Genomic DNA, 17,419 nt, shown 5'->3' on the forward strand with positions numbered 1-17,419 from the left:
CTGCTTGGAATATACTGTAGTAGTATTTTCATTAATATAATTGTCAACCTATTTTATTTTCTGTTGTAAGACATTAGCTTGCTAAACGGGAGGTCCTGTGTTCGATCCCGGTGTTGGCCGAGAAAATTCATCAGGATTTTTCCATGTGGTTCTCCCTTGTCAGTGGTGTAGGAAAAAGGACCTGGTAAGGGACAACATACAGTCGTTCAGACGACACGAAAAACCCAGGTTCATTCATTTTACACGCTAGCATGCAGGTAAAATAACCCTTGACAGTTGGAATTTAAAATAAGGGTAGGCCATACCACATTGTTCAGGCAAAATGTTCCTCATAACACCTACAGAACTTTCAATGACATTTGTATTGATGTTGGGTCTTTGGATCTTTTGTTTGCAGATTTTGCTCTTCCAAAACAGTCTATTTATTTTAGTAAAGTAAGTGTATTCAAAAATTTGGTTACTGAGAATGCACTTTTTTTTAACACTATCTACAATCTGAACAAAATCCGATTTAAATTGTGTTTTATTTATTTTTGATCATATACATTGACATTGGATAGTTGTATAATAGGAACATAATGGCCAACCCAATTGCCTTTATTGAAGTACACAGCTGCCTTTTATTGTGAATGCAAGTTATTTCGAATACAATATTTTAAGCATATAGACTCATTCTCTTTCTTGGCAAATAAATTAAAATGGGGTTAACATCCTACTTTTCGGCGCCGACTGGGCTAATGAAGACGGGATTCTTGAAAAATATAACCAGTATACACTGGCTAGGATTTTTACTTTCAGAATTAGGCTATTAGTTTTAACAACGATTATTTTCTACCAATTTATAAAGTAGATCTGCATATTATAAACCATAACGAATCCTAAAATCTAATTTTAAAAACGGTTAGGTAATATTCAGTTTTTAAATTTCTTTCGGTAAATATTCGATTCTTCATCGGTATTGTCATCTGGGTTTTTTAAAGGCTGCATGACGTCTATTTCATGTTCTAATTCTGGATCACGTGCCCAGTCCTGTACTTCACCCTTTCCAAATACTGCGAAAAATATAGCTCCAAAAATGCCAATTCCAGCACAAACGTAAAACACCACTCTCCATTCTTCTACAGTTCTCTACAATACGAATAATGTCTTGCTGAGATAAAAGAAAACTTAGCATTCCTGTACAATTTACTTCCATAACTCAAATTCCGTAATACTTTTAACTTGAATACATCTTTCAATAATATAGTTTGATTTTTCTCCGTAATTCATTCTTAATCAAGGCACAGAACCAGTAACGTGTAGTTTACTGGGTACTATACTTCAGTCTTGGGGCCTACCACTGTCAATTAGATCGAACTGAAATCTCTGATACCCTTGTAGGATCATAAAAAAGAAGTATGTATGTTCTTACGTTTGGAGTAAGCACGCCAGCAACAATAGGCGCCACCATACCAGGGACAGTAGCGAATGTATTAGTTATTCCAAATAATGTACCTGCAAATCTGAAAACGAAGAAAACAATACAACCAATGACAAATTAAAGATGCTTTATGTAAGCTCCAAATCTGCCTATTACAGATCTTTCTTTGGGCCTTCAATGTTATATAAATTATTCACAGGACAAGCCCATAATCAACTCTGTAGACCATTGGACGGTTCTAATTTTGAACGGATTGAAACTTTATCGCCATTTAATAATTTAATTAAAAAAATTTATAATCGAGACTTAGTTCATTATCGTAAGAGCCGTACAATGAAAATCGAGACTACGCCATTCTTCGAGCTGTCATAACTTCGCTCAGAATAAAGTAATTTGACTGAAATTTTCAATATTCCTTTTTCATTATCTATTTTTAAAGGGACCATCCCGATCGATTTTAACACAGTCTCAGAAATGAAAGTCCGTGTACGTATGACATTTAAGAGCCAAAATATAGAGGAATGACGTATTTACCATGTCTCAAAATTTTAGCTCAAAATATTGAATCGTTTGGACATGGACGTCAAAACCGCTTATCCGGACACGTAACCCTGTTAAGATTTCTGGTCAATTTTTATCGTTGGGTGACCTGGTAGTCTATTGCCGTTCCTTTAGAGGTCTATACAGAACGCGACCCACGGGCTGTACTTGATAACGTGTTTTATAAAATAAAAATCTGGTATTATCCAGACACGGTGTAATACAGCTTGGGACACTGGTCTTCATTGCCAGATCAGGGCTGGCGGTTTTTAGTTGTTTGAAAACGTTTCACATATATTGAGTTAGCTGCTCGACCCCAAGGTAGAGGATTTTAGGGCTTTTAACATAAAATTAAACAGTTATATTCTCCAAAATATATTCGAGATTGGCCCTTTAAACTATTCTTGTATAAACGACCAACTGATCCTTATCTATAAATCTTATACCATGCACCTTTAATATCTACATATCCTAGGTTTAGAAGATTGGTATACTGTGTTTAGAACATCGGTATGTTTAAAACATCGGTATCATATCCTATATTTAAAACATCGGTATCTCATGAGTCATGTATAGAATATCGATAGGCTATCATATGTTAAGAATAATATCAGAATACTTTTTTTAGAATATTGTTATCCTATTGGTATGTTTAGAATACCGTTTATCCTATATCAATATCATAATAGAATATCGGTATATCCTATGTTTAGAATATCGGTGTCATATTATGTTGAGACTATCGGATCGGTATAAAATAATAATATTATTTTGATATAGCGCTAGTTCACTACGAGACGAGATTTTCTACTAATTCATATTTTTTTTATTAAATATTTTGTATAGCTTACCCGATAATTGTATCAGAATGTTTAAAATATCTGTATCCGATGTGTGGAACATATAGGTATGATTAAAATATTGACATCCTATATAAAATAAGTATCGGTATGTTTATAATATGAGTATCCTATATTTATAATAACAGTATCATCGCATTATTTAAATAAAATTGAACCATGTGTTAGTCCCGAAATGACCTAGTTTGTGTCCAGTGGACGTTAAACTCCATTTATCGCTCTCCCTTTCAGTGGGCATATTTCAATTTGAATTTATTAAAAGAAAACTTACCTAGGTGCGAAATCTACATGATTGATGACGTATCCACCTTTATTTAATCCAGTAAAAGCCATGGATAAAGAGAGGAAAACAACGGCAATATGCCTCTGTTCTTTTCCCATAAATCCCACAGCAACCAAACAGGCTGACTGGCCCACAAAAGCTGAATTTCAAAATGACAAAGGTATAATGTGCATCTTATAATTCACGGCTTTAAAACTGGCTCTGTTGAACTAAATTATAAAAAAGTTGAATAGTCATATTGAAAAGGGAAAAAGGTCCGGTCTGAAAATGAAAGCATGCAGTCCGAAATTATAGGCCAACTGCCAATAGAAGCAACTTGACCCTATAAACCCAAACGTTTCTTAAATATTCTCAATAACATTTCCGCTAAAGACACTCTGGGGCTGGGTAAATCACATTATGTAAAAGAACATAATATATATTATGTAGTAACTTTATATATACAGAAACTTACAAATGGTTTGTACTGATCTTCTTGCCACTCCTGTACTACAGTAGCCTTTACTTCTTATATAATCTATAATATGACCGCTAGTATTAGCTGATATAATATTACATAGATACGGTACTGCTGATAAAAATCCATTCTGAAAGAAGAAAAAGAGAACCGTTCAAATACTTCGGTCCAGGAACTGTTTAAATACTAAACCAATTTGAAAAACCGAGGCCCAGTGTATAACATTGACATCACGTTAAAGATCTCTTGGCAAATGGAAATCGAATAAGAGTAGGCCGCTGTCCGGACAAATGCCCCCAATGCACACGTATGCGCATATGTATTCTCCTGGTTGGTGTCATAAAAAAAAATAGGACGTTAAGCTCAATTCCATTTCAGTAGTCTTTTGCTGAGATCCATATTATAATGATTATTTAACTTTTCATTGAACTTTCTGAACGTCATTTACGGGATGGACAACCCTTTACAAATGGATTGACGATATAAATGGGATTTAGTGAAGACTATAGATGGCGTTGGACGCCTGGTCCCACATGGTCAGTAGCCATTGTCGCGCAGCGAGCCATTTCAAATTCCGGGCACTACTTTTCAGCGACAGCCCAAAGGTTAGGAAATGACGATATTTTTCACCCCTCCAAAACGCCTGCGTACTGAGGACAGTAAGTTACTGATTATGAAAGAGGAGCTAAACCTTTGACTAGAAGAGTAGAATTACGCGGATCAATCTGTCCTCGATTTTCGTAGTAGAATTCGAGTTACTCCGCTGCGCACTGATGGCGTCATTCGGCGTTTTACACGATCGATCCCATTGCTGGAACCACCCCTACGCATTTGTTGAAGAGAACATCGAAGTTTGTTCTAGTTCTCGTAGTCATAGGCCATAAGCTGGGCCAGATTTTTATGACTTTTTGTTCCATCCATCGGTCTAAAAATATTTTTGAAAATTCAACAATTTATCCAAGTTGCCGAAACGAGCTCATACGCGCGAAAGACCTGCTAACCAGATATCCAAATTATTTTCTTACTTTAGGATTTTATTTTGTCGTGGATTTAGCGATGACAATTGGCAAAGAACTGCTGACCTATGAAATCGCTACAATTTGCTGTGATCTTTGAAGGTAAACAAAACGTCTCCATTTGATTATTGTTCTCGCCTATATTGGATTCGCCTATTTAATTGTAAATACACGTCAACCACAACGTTCGTATGCAGGACATACTATAAATATTCGAAATCGATTAACTCAGCATAATGGATCTGTACACTCGAGACCCCTTCTTGCGCCCGTAGGCAATATACGTCCCGATTACAGGCTTTCCTGGCAACGATGACGACTAGGATAATAAAGATGCACGACGCCAAATGGAAATACAATGGCATAACAGAAATAATACTATTCTCCCTATTCCGCCAGATACGCGTCAGATGTATGATATTGGCAGAACAGTATTTTATAACATGCTCAGACAATATCGTTATCTAATGACCATAACCCGTTTATATCACCTGCAGAGGAGGCCGAATGTTGTCAAATTCAAAGGACGTTTAGAGACATTACTTTTTAAAGTTACAATTTCATATTTTCTAAGAAAGTCAAAACATAATCATTTCTATGTCTTTTGCTCAATAGGTTGTCAACTCACTATCATACGATCATAGGTTATCTTTCTCACACTTAAAAATCTTCACACCGGAAATAATAACACAATTACGTCCCTTGTTTTTTATTCCCCCCATGGAATAGCTATCTTCAAACGTTTGAATTTGAAGTTGAAAATGATATTTTTGCCAATTTCTCAACTGGCAATAGTGAATTATCGGATTTATAGGATTATTCTTTAACAAGGTAGGGCTGTTTATAGATACCATATATTTTAAGGCTTTATTTTAATACATTTTAAAAATATAACTTAAAAATGTGAAATTGTAACTTTAATCATGACAAAAATAACTAATTATTATTTATACCTGTTTGATATCAAATTCTAGTACTTCTCTCATAAATAACGGTAAACTAGTCTGTAATGTATAGTTAGTCCAGTTATTGCACACGTGTGATACCAGACACGCCCATAGAGCTGACGATGTGAACATCTTTACCCAAGGAGTTTTAAGAACCTATAGATATAATGAAAAAGGACTTCTAATCGATGAACGATTACCGGTATATATATAGTGTGTAAACTGGGAATTGTCTTTGATTTCAACACACAAAAAGTTTGTAATCATCATAGATAAATGCTATTTTTTGTAGTCTGTGTGCAACAAATCCTACTGGACCCAGTGTAAACTTTTGATAAGGTTTGGAAACTGCTTTTAAATATAGTAGTCAAATATGGCTCTTTGTGAAACAGAACCCCCAGTCCTTCAAAAGTTCATAAGGGCGTCCACTTCACTTTGCAAAATATGATTTCTCACGAAAAATAATGCCACGGCTTGACTTGGTTGTAATATTGCTAACTGCGGCGGCTAAATGCTGGGGTTTAGGCTACAGATTTAGCAAATTACAGAAAGATCATTTGGAAACGTCAATAGATTTTCTCAGTAGAAAAGGGGGTTAATAAATTTGATGATTTTAAAACTGAATAATTTGCCTTGAACATAACCAGGTTTTGCCATGAAAATGTACGAGTTTGTTTGCCCTGCACACCTATGCAGGATCGTTGCAAACCTTAAGTTGTGGTCGACTGCCAATAGAATTTTCTATATATCTTCTTTCTGCGGGCGTTATTCTGGTATGCTCTTGTGGTGTATCGTGTATCATAAAATACCATGTAATAGACCATAATATGCCAACAATACCTACAAATACGTGATACAGTCCATAATATACCAGCAATACCTACAAAGTCAATACTGTGATACAGTCAATAATATACCAACAATACCTACAATTTTCAATCTGATTTAAACACAGATCCTATTTCGTTTCGTTTTTTTTATAGTTCACAATTTCGTTTTACTCGTCTTTACTACACTGGTTGAAGTGAGGGGCAGGCCAATGAAACAGTCTGTTACGGCGACTTCTTGGCGTGCCATGCACGGAATTGTGGGTAAATCACTAGAAACGCCAACGCTGATTGATTAATCAATGTCTGACGTCATAGGGTCAAAAGCCGCTGGTACGACCCCTGACACGACCTTATAGTACAACTTGTCAGATCTTCATGTAGTGTAGACCATCGAAAGTATAAAAAACGAAACGAAATATAGATCTGTATTTTAATCAGATTGTACAACTTTAACACTGAGATACAGTCCATTATATTTATATCAACAATACGTACAAGTATGGTGATACAGTCCATTATAATTATATCAACAATACCTACAAATTAAATATTGTGATACAGTTCATAATATACCAACAACACCTACAAATTTAATACTGTGATACAGTCCATTATATACCAACAATACCTACAAATTTAATACTGTGATACAGTCCATAATATACCAACAATACCTACAAATTTAATACTGTGATACAGTCCATAATATACCAACAATACCTACAAATTTAATACTGTGATACAGTCCATAATATACCAACAATACCTACAAATTTAATACTGTGATACAGTCCATAATATACCAACAATACCTACAAATTTAATACTGTGATACAGTCCATAATATACCAACATTCACCGAAATCATAGTTTTCAGGTTTTTAAAATTATTTTTGCAACCCCATCTTTGGACAATATGAATTTCAAGTTTTGTTCAGATGTCGACCATCCAACTGTCCTATTCATTATAAACCTTTTAAAGTGAAAATGTGGTAACCATTGTCAAAACAGTTATTTAATTAATTAGTAGACAAGGGACAGGCTTACTCAGTGCTGTAGTTAAAAGACCATTTTGATTATTTACTTGTGCTCAGAAAGTTTACTTACCAGTAACATAGAATATAGATCCCCAACCATTGTCAAAACCATAAACACATAATAAACCTGATACAGCATACGTTAATATAACACCAATAGTTGGACCTAAAGTATATAATTCATAAAAGTCTATCTTTGAGATATTTATAGTAGAAATATTGTTATCAATTCGTATCGCCCAAATCCAACCTTTTCGTTGTGTAAAATCAAAACTTATTAACCTCATCTACAAACCTATTAAATCTCACAAAGCTCCACATTTTCTCAATTAGGCCTTATGGCTCTATTTTTTGGAACATTAAAATAGACGAAAAGGGGTTCTAAATGTTCGTATTCATTTTATATGAGTGTATATAAAGTGATTTATGTTCTATTGGTGAAAAAAAATATTGTAATTTCTAATCTATTATGTTCGGTGAAATACGTGAACAGTTTAAACTGAAGTGAAAGGCAATCGTTTACACCATTCTGCACACATAGATCCATCTACTGCATACATCGAGAATAAATCTCTGTCCTGAATGGCCGCCATATCCAAAAATGAATATATTATTTTGTAATGCGGTTCTACTCCGTTTCACATGTGGCATACACACATAGACTAAATAAACCTATTCAATTCCATTAGATAGAAGCAGAATAAATAGTTCTCAAAATTCTCTAAGTACACTTAGTGATTTCGACTAAAATCGTCGATTTAGGACTTAAAATGTCAGTCAACCAGCTTAGTATCAAGCGGAGCTAACTGTAGACAGGCAGTCTAAGTTTAGTATGTCTTTTACGCCTGCTTAGTCCATTCTACACGTTTTTTTAGTAATATTTTGACTATAAGAATCAGCCATTTCTAATTACTTCCACATTGTCTTGTAGTATATTGATGTATGTGTATGTTTTGTAAACTCTTCTTAATGGACGTAATATGCAAATAAAAAAGTTGATAGTTCAAAGTTGTAGAATATGTTTTTATTTGTTCATTACAAAATGGCACCCGAAACCATAGAATATAAAATGTTAATTGTGTCTTAAATACTGGATATTATAGGATCCTATAATTTCATGGTAAGATAACAACATCAATATTTATTGAAATTGATCAATATTGAATTCTAATTTAGAATATTATATGAGTTAGAGATTTAGCTCCTAGTTGACAACATAGATAGAGCGTGTTTGCACTAAACGACGTTATCGAGACGTACACAATGATTGCTATCGGATTCTGATAGTGTTTGATGTAATTGAGCTTAAACTACTAAATTTAATATAGCCTATATTTAGATTTTCTTAAATTATTTGACAAAATGGATTGGGAATCGGCGTCTCAAATTGTAAGACGCGATTGAAGTTAAAATTGGATATTCAAAAGAGATTCGGATTTAGACCATTTCCACTTACCTGAATACGAAAGACCCATTAGTTTTGATCTTTCTAGAGGAGGTGCCCATCTGCCCCACATGGAATGCATGGCTGGGAAGGAAACACCCTGAAATATTTCCATATTTATACATTTATTCAAAATTTGCGCTACATGGCGTTTCCTTATATTGTTCAAGAATAGAAGATGTGCGGAGAACAAAATATGCAAGATATAGCTATTTAACGATCCGATAAAAAAATAAGCCTCTTTTCAAACCATTTAAAACAAGTATGTTTTGTTATTTGTTACTTCAAAATGAAAGGAAATTATGCATACATTGGTTAAGTCAGTTGACGTCTTTGGTTTTGTATTATGATTTAATGTTTACACTTACTGCACAGAATCCTATCATAAATCGTATAGCATATAGAGCATTAACATGAAGTCTGGCACACACAGGTGTTAAAAGGGTAAGTATAGATGTTATAAATGTCATCAAACCCAGAACTCTCTTGCCACCAAATCGTGTCGCTACCCAGCCACCGGGAATTTGAAGTAGGATATAACCATAGTAATACATGGCTAATAAACTTGATCGCACTGACTTGGGCCAATCAAATTCACCCTGAAAATAAAGAACTGGGTATTTACTGATACAGATTTTATTAATTATCTCTTTAGCTATACATGGAGAAATAAAACACTATGTAAAAACTGTAGAATTAATATGCTCGTGTGGGACATACTAGAGTAAAACAGGCATCAGTGATTGTTCAATCATGAACCGAATTCATTCGCAAAAGATGCAGAAAAGAGGTGGTTCAAGTGAGACTCCTTTGATACTACCACTATCAAACATTATACTTTAAATATACCGGTGATAAAGTTTCAGTTTTTTCGTTTGGCTATATGATAAAGTCTTACCTGGTTTTTATTAATAAGGACATTTGATTCTGTAGAGTTGGTATAATTTCCATTAAAACTGGTATCAAATGTACTATTAAAATTACTAGTTGGATCAACCATACATACAATGGCAACACTAAAATTAATCCGTATAGCGTATACCATAACAAAAGCCCAACAACTTATGTAAGATAAAATCCATCTTTGTGATAAACAGCATGGTACTGAAAATAAAATTTTGGAGATAATAAATTAATAAAGGTTATGTACACCAATACGATGTCTAAGACACTGAATGGAAAACAATTTTATATAGATACATTAATTGCAGTTACACATCTTGTTTCTATAAGAAAAATTCTTACACTTCCTCACAAAAATGTAAAAACAAAAGCTAAGCAACCCACCGTCATTTTTTGAATCTATCGCCATTTTTGTTCCGCCGTTGTCGATGAAAATCGACCAAACTTACTGTATCCGCTGCTCAACAGAGCTTTGCATGTTTCTCTGATAATATCCTTAGATAACTGATATGAGTTATGAACGTGCTATATGACAATGGCCCATTTTAAAATTTCATGATGATGAATATTGTTCTGACTTATCTTTATAAACATACTAATCAGTTGAAGTAGACAAAAGGACTGCCCAACGTCCGACACCTGCACGATGAACGGAGTGGAAAATGCAGTCATTGTTCAAAGGGTTATTCATATATCAGTAGAATCACTTACATCAACATGCATATATCAACATTTTTCGTTACAATACCAATCAAATCTCATCTTCTTAGGGTGTTGTGATTATTAAAACCTGATCAAATCATTGTAAATATTCCCAGAGGCGCCGGAACGGCGCGTGGGCCAGGCCCCTCCCCCCGGTCTCTAGAAAATTTTGAATTTTATCAGTTCCGAGAACGCTGTTTAGAGCGCCTCTAGCATTCCAAATTCCAACATGAAAACGATATGACCAAATTTGAATTACAAGACATTTGACGTCACTTGACATTTAAAACCTAATAATTATTGTATATACTCCATAACAACTTATCCATTAATTAATTAATCAATTTGTGTTAATTTTCAGGTAAATTGGTCTTACTGAATGTTGTTATTAGCGTTAAACTTTATAATCCTTAATTAAATTAGATTCTCTATAGGTACACGTAATTAAGGGGTATCTCTGGTTGGTCAGCATTAACTAAGTATTGTTGTGTACATGTATATATTGTCCTGTTATATTTTCATATTTTATCATTGCTTGATAATGACTAGAGAAGCCTGGTCGAAACGTCGCTCAGTAACATAGGCGTACGAGCCAGGGGGGCAGGGGGGGGGGGGCAGCTGCCCCCCTAACTTTCGGGCAAGCTGACTTTTCAGGCAGACGGGTAAAGTGAAAAAAAAATTATTTCATCTACTTGGCAAAATAAAGTGCCCGAAATCTAATAAAACACTAATTTTACGGGCTGGAATAGCAGTAAAACGCGTTTGCGACCGTCAAATATTCCCAAAATTTTCTTGGGGGGTCCTTACAAGGTCAGCTCCGCTTCTTCGCCTCACGAAGAAAACGGCGCCGCTGTCTGTAAACCTGAAATTTTTTCGGGCATTTCTAGTTTTGCTTTCCTGTCACCGAGCCCTAATAAAACACTAATTTTACTTATCTTTTAATTGAATACCACGAATTTGTACTGAGTTGACTATGGATTAAAACATTTTGTCTGGAGCCACTCTACTTTGTGCGACATTTTTCGGTCATCGATTATTATTTGTGAATGCAGCTGGAACAGTCTGATTGAATGGTTGGAATTCAAAATGGGAATTAGGTTACAAAACCATTGGATACTGTTGGAGTTTCTTAACACGAGCTAGAATATCAGAAAACGCATATGCCGTGGTTCAATTTTCAAAAAATTTTCCAGGGGGGGGGGGGGGGGGGGGGTGAGGCCTCCATACTCCGCGACGATTGATTGGTTGTTTGGAATTCGGGTCAGTCAGGTGGGCTATATTGGACCAAATTGAAGTTGCTGTATTCACAGGCTGGAATAGCAGGAAAACGCGTTTGCGGCAGTGAAATTTTCAAAATTTTCTGCTAACGGTCCCGTCTTCGTGGACTGTAAACGATTGATCTTTTGATTGGAATTCGAGTCAGCCATCTTAATTAGGCTATAATAGACCACTTTGTTCAAGGACTGAAATAGCAGGAAAACGTGTTTACAGCCGTCAAATATTCCAAAATTTTCTTGGGGGGGGGGGGGGCAATGCAAGGTAAGCTCTGTTTCTTCGCCTCTCGAGGAAGACCGACGCCGCTGTCTGTAAACCCGAAATTTTTTCGGGCATTTCGGGTTCTGCCGCCCCCCCCCCTTAACTGTCATCGAGCCCGTACGCCTATGCTCAGTAATAAGCAGTAATTGTATTTCATAGAATTGTGACATGTATATCTTCTTATAAGCGTTCTCCACTTAACATCTTCCGTGGTCTCTAAATGGTAAATGTTTATCACCAAAATAATTGATTGACATTTTTAGAATAAAAGAGCAATTTGACAGTAAATATCAAACGTTTTGCTATAAAAATCCACAATGTTTTTCTTCATATCCAATATTTTATTGAAATTGTATTATTTGTTGATACCACCTATATGTGATGGTTTGTTAGAATAGGGTGTGCTATAGAAAATGTTGGATTTGATTCGTTCAATATAAATGCGTTATAACATTACATACTATGAGGTGCACTAATCATTTCTGTGTTTATTCAAATAAAACAATAACTATGGTTTATTACACTTACACTTCGACGTTTCATCAAGATTTCACAAGTCGTACAATAGTCTTGCTAAAAATGTATTGGTAAACATTTTTTTAATAAAATCGATCAATCCTAATGTAAGTTAGGACCACCTATACATTTACTTCTATATAGTTTACGTCACTATAATAAGTTATGTTCCTGTTAACGACTGAAGAATCACATCTACCAGGTTATTTTATTTGTTTGTCTATTCGTAGTAATAATTATTTACAAAAACCTTTTTGGTTCTTATTTTTGTTAAATTTAAGTAATGTATTGTTTATAATGAATATAAAAACCATCCGTAGGATTACCCCATCAATGCCTATTACACCGCCCGTCTTCATTAGCCCATGCATCCGGAGCAGAACAGTGGAACTTTAAACCACATTTCATTTTATTTCTTCGGATGGGACGATTAACTGAGGTCCGATGTACACATTGGTGTGCACGTAAAAGAACCATTGATAGTTGGAATTCGAAATAAGAGTAGGCCGTAGCTCAGCTGCACTGGCAAAATGTCCCCCATACACTGCATGGCGCAGTTATTTGCGGATGACGCTTTTTGTCTAAAACAACGATCAATAACGTTGACCATAATGTGTCTTTCAAGTATATGATACTAATATATATTATATATATATATACTTTTCTTAGTATATTGATAATCAGTACTGAAATAATTATGATCTCCGCGAAGCGCTGTAACGTAGGTATATCGTACGTTATAGTGTTAGATAACGTTCAAGATTTCATAACCACCTGGCAATACTACACAGGGGTTTTAGTTGTACGGTATAATAAGCCAGACAAAATAAAGTACCTGGATTTAGAATAAGTAGACATTTTGGGAGAATTGTCAATCCCTACAACTACAGCTAAACCGCTTAGGTGCTTCACAAAAACGGTCGCGCGCGACAGAAATCGTGAATGAACGTTTTGAAGTGAATTGATAACGTCCGATTGATTTTTCGTAGTGAAGGTATATAAGCAGGAGCGGTTAAGAGATTACCTCAGTTAGTTTTAGGTATGCATAGGAGTGTCTGGTCGACTGTTATAAATACTAGAAGTTTTATAGGATACATATATAGGATTAATATACTATTGCTGTTTCATCATACATTTATATATGTATAACACCATATAGACTATCACACACGCTTTTGTGATTAGATGGATTTGAAACTTTGCAAAATCTGTCAACTTTATTGCTGTTAAATTAGTGATAGCATCAAAAGACAGTTGTAGAAAACTGCTTTTGCAGAATCCGAAATATGCCTGGGTTAGTTGTGAGGAGAAATACGGAAAACGAAGAAATGTCTAAAGTATTATTTGAAGAAAGGAAAATGAATTATTTCAATGATTTTCAGAACATTATGGTGGATAATTGTTTGTGTTCAGCGTGTAAATATTTACGAAGAAAACCAGCTTCTGGCAGATCGAAATTAATAAATGACATGGACATTGAATCAAAAACGATTTCGAAACCTGATTATTCCACACACGAACAGGTGAAACATCGCAAGATCTTCAGAAGTAAAAGTCTTGATTTATCATTAGACCCGGATGCCTTGTCAACGGAGAAACCTTTTGGTTCGATAAGTTTTGATTTGCTGAAAAAAATGATTCATTGTTTTAAACTAAATCTGTTATTGACAAACACGCATTTTGGTCTCGAAAATTGTCCACATAAATATACTTTAAAATCACTAGCACAAGCAAAACTTTTAGAATTAGAAAGAAAATGTTCAAATTCATTCGAAGATAACTCGTGTTCTTATAGTGGCACTTTCCAATCGGAGAAAAACTGTGTAGACGAACCGTTTAAAGATTATAAGATTGGTTTCGTTGATGAAATCAGGGAAGACGATTCTGATGGGTTTCAAGATGATACAAAGAACTGTCTCGGAAACAAAGATTCGTCAAGTGATTCTGATAATTCTTGGAACATTTGGAATGGTAACACTATTCAACTTAAAATTCCAGGATCTTCTGAAGAGAATAGCAAAAGAAAATTACCAAGAATGAGTTATCAATATCTTTTATTTTCCCGGGGAAATTATTCTGCAAGATCAAAATTCTTTAAGTATTTCACGGAAACAAAAGGTTTTCTTGGGCATACAGGTAACTCGTGTTTATGTTGCAGTGAAGGCAGAAAGAAGCCACTTTATCAGAGATAAAAAGCGGGGAAAATTTCAGTTAAATCTGTTTGAGATTTTTCATTTTCATTATTACACATAATTAGGTATAAATTGCCTTATGCATTTGTAATTATTTTCATATTACATAATATTATGTTATTTATTTATTTTGTTGTTGTATTTTAATTGATGTTCCATTGATTAATATATACCTGCAGTTGGTATCACTTTATTAAGATTATCACACCTATAAATGTCCTAATACATTTAATTTTATAATATTTTCATAAAATGCATACTTGGAATTAAGACAATTGTGTTTATTTTAATGTGTTCAATTACTAAATGGTTTTTAAGACAATTGTGATATTCTTAAATTGTGTCATTCAGATAATATGTGTTTTAAATATAAAAATAAATATATTTTTAAAAACTGTATTTATTTATATCCTTAATATATGTGTTTTTTAAATTGTATTTTTTGTTATTATTACTATTTATATTTTAATAGATTTTCTGAATAATAAATAACAGAATAATTTTTTAAAAAATATGGTTAATTTGTAATATTTTCATAAGAAGTATTTCCTTCAATTAATACCCAGTTTTAATATTCAGATAATTTGTTTTAAATATTTAAAGAAAATACTTTTTTTTTACAAACTATGTACTTGATAAAATATGTATTTTATTAAAGATTATCTCACACAATTTATAGGTATTAATTTCCTAATGTGTTTGTAATATCTTCATACAAACTGAACTTATAAATAACCAATTGTAATTTAGATTGTGCTATTCAAATTTTTTATTTTTGAAAAAACTAAGTTTATTAAACTGTATTTATTTAATTAACTTATGTTTGTTTAAATTGTATATATTTATTAATTTGTATTTTAATAGATTTTCTATTGAATAATAAATTACAGAATGAATTTAAAAAGCAGAGATCATTTTCTAATGTAATGGTAATATTCTCGGATTGTGTTATTGTATTGAATCAATCTAATTAAAATATAGATCTATATTTCGTTTCGTTTTTTATACTTTCGATGGCCTACACTGCATGTAGTAAAGACAAGTAAAATCGAAATTTTAAACTATAAAAACGAAACGAAATTGGATCTGTGTTTTAATCAGATTGTGTATTGAATGAAAAACCATAGAATGAATGGAATATAGGATACTAATCTACTACTGTATTCTTATGCAATTTTAAAATGAACCTAGTATGTAACATAGATAGGGTATCTATCTTCAAAGATGTGTGTATGTATGGGTGTACAGGGGCGGATGCAGGAATTTTTGCAGGAGGGGGTTTGCCAGGTTCCTGAGACAATGTATCTCTCCCCCCCCCCCTCCTCCCGCATGGTCTCTATCGTCATTTTGGCGTATATGCATATTACACATTGAGCTTTTTAAACAGAAAAATTCAACACCTCGTTTGACGTCAATTTTTATTATGAATTAATACAATGACATTGTGATTCAATTTCATGGATGCAAAGCATTTATTGTGATATCACATAATGTCTATATCATTATCTCGTGCTTTGAGTGCCCATCCTGTCCCACATCTGACGATAAAGGATAAACCACACGGCCGAGAAACTTTTCTCATAAAAAGTGTTGATCACAAAAAAATTTATGTAGCCCCCCGACCCCCTCTGGATCCGCCCCTGGTGTATGTTTGCCCATCACGCTTCGTTGCCGTGATCCACCCCCACATGTGGTATAAAATTGACCAGCATGACCCCGTGAATGTTTTAGGCCATGATTTATGAAGGTCAACATCATTTATTAGTTTAACACAGCTAAAAATCAATGTTGGACTATTAACGGTTAACGTGGATAACGCTGTTTATTATGCATGGTAATTAAGTTTAATAATAGTAACGTATGATGTAAGCTAGTCGGAAAGCGCGCAAGGAAGGGAGATGGTGAGTAAGCAGATCTTGCTTGGGTCCCAGGCGATGCCTGGTATCGATGATTAGATCTATATGATAAGGCCAAGTTTGGTCAAAGGTCACAAAATGTAAACATGGGTAGAGCTAATCCCAACCCTAACCCTGCACCTAGCCCTTACCCTAATCCTAACCTACAATCTCGCAACCTTGGCGAAAATCAAGCTGATCTTAAATAGATTTAGCCGGATATGGAGCTAGTCAGTAATAATATATAAATGGTATTAAAGTGTCAATGCTTGCTTACCTGTTATGATTATTGTAATAATAAAAATATTCTAACTTCATTGTGTTCATTTTTTATCGGTATTATTTTTTAAGATTATTAGAAGTACTTACATGTATTTTCATCATATTCAGGGTATTTTACCAGATAATCATCATAATGATTCAAAACCTTATTTACTAATTTCAAAGGATTCTAAATGTATGATTCTGAAATGGTATGGTTGTTTCAGCACCTGGTTCAATGGAATTGGTTAGAATGGGGTTTAAGTTCCAGCCAGAATTTATATTGTGTTGTATTCTATTATATGTGCAATGCTAGGAAGGAAAATGTTCAGCATTGCCTCTGGAGAGAGATAGGATTTAACCTCCACAAACTAGGTTAATTCGGGACTAAAAAATGGTAAAATGTCGATGGGATAAAAAGAATTTAACTGCCACTTAACAGAAACTAGGTTAATTTGGGACTAACAAATAATAAAATGTCAATAGGATAAGGATTTAACCGCCACTCAATTTAAACTAGGTTAATTTGGGACTAACAAATGGTAAAATGTCAATAATTCCGCATAGACATAGTGGTCTT

At 34.1% G+C, this 17,419-nt stretch overlaps 1 protein-coding gene across 1 annotated transcript; it reads right to left on the reverse strand.

Annotated features, from left to right (window-relative positions):
* Window positions 1–414: 414 nt before the first annotated feature.
* Window positions 415–10,223, reverse strand: LOC126827348 (sialin). The gene is made up of 11 exons (XM_050556629.2): window positions 10,122–10,223; window positions 9,733–9,938; window positions 9,203–9,433; window positions 8,847–8,934; window positions 7,461–7,556; window positions 6,233–6,363; window positions 5,530–5,679; window positions 3,558–3,690; window positions 3,092–3,242; window positions 1,412–1,502; window positions 415–1,128 (listed from the first exon to the last, which is right to left on the reverse strand). Exons 1-11 carry the CDS (start codon window positions 10,144–10,146, stop codon window positions 913–915), a joined length of 1,518 nt encoding a protein of 505 aa, XP_050412586.1. The 5' UTR covers window positions 10,147–10,223; the 3' UTR covers window positions 415–912.
* Between the last annotated feature and the right edge of the window lie 7,196 nt (window positions 10,224–17,419).

This window comes from Patella vulgata, chromosome 7 (assembly GCF_932274485.2).
Source record: "Patella vulgata chromosome 7, xgPatVulg1.2, whole genome shotgun sequence".
Taxonomy (NCBI): domain Eukaryota; kingdom Metazoa; phylum Mollusca; class Gastropoda; family Patellidae; genus Patella; species Patella vulgata.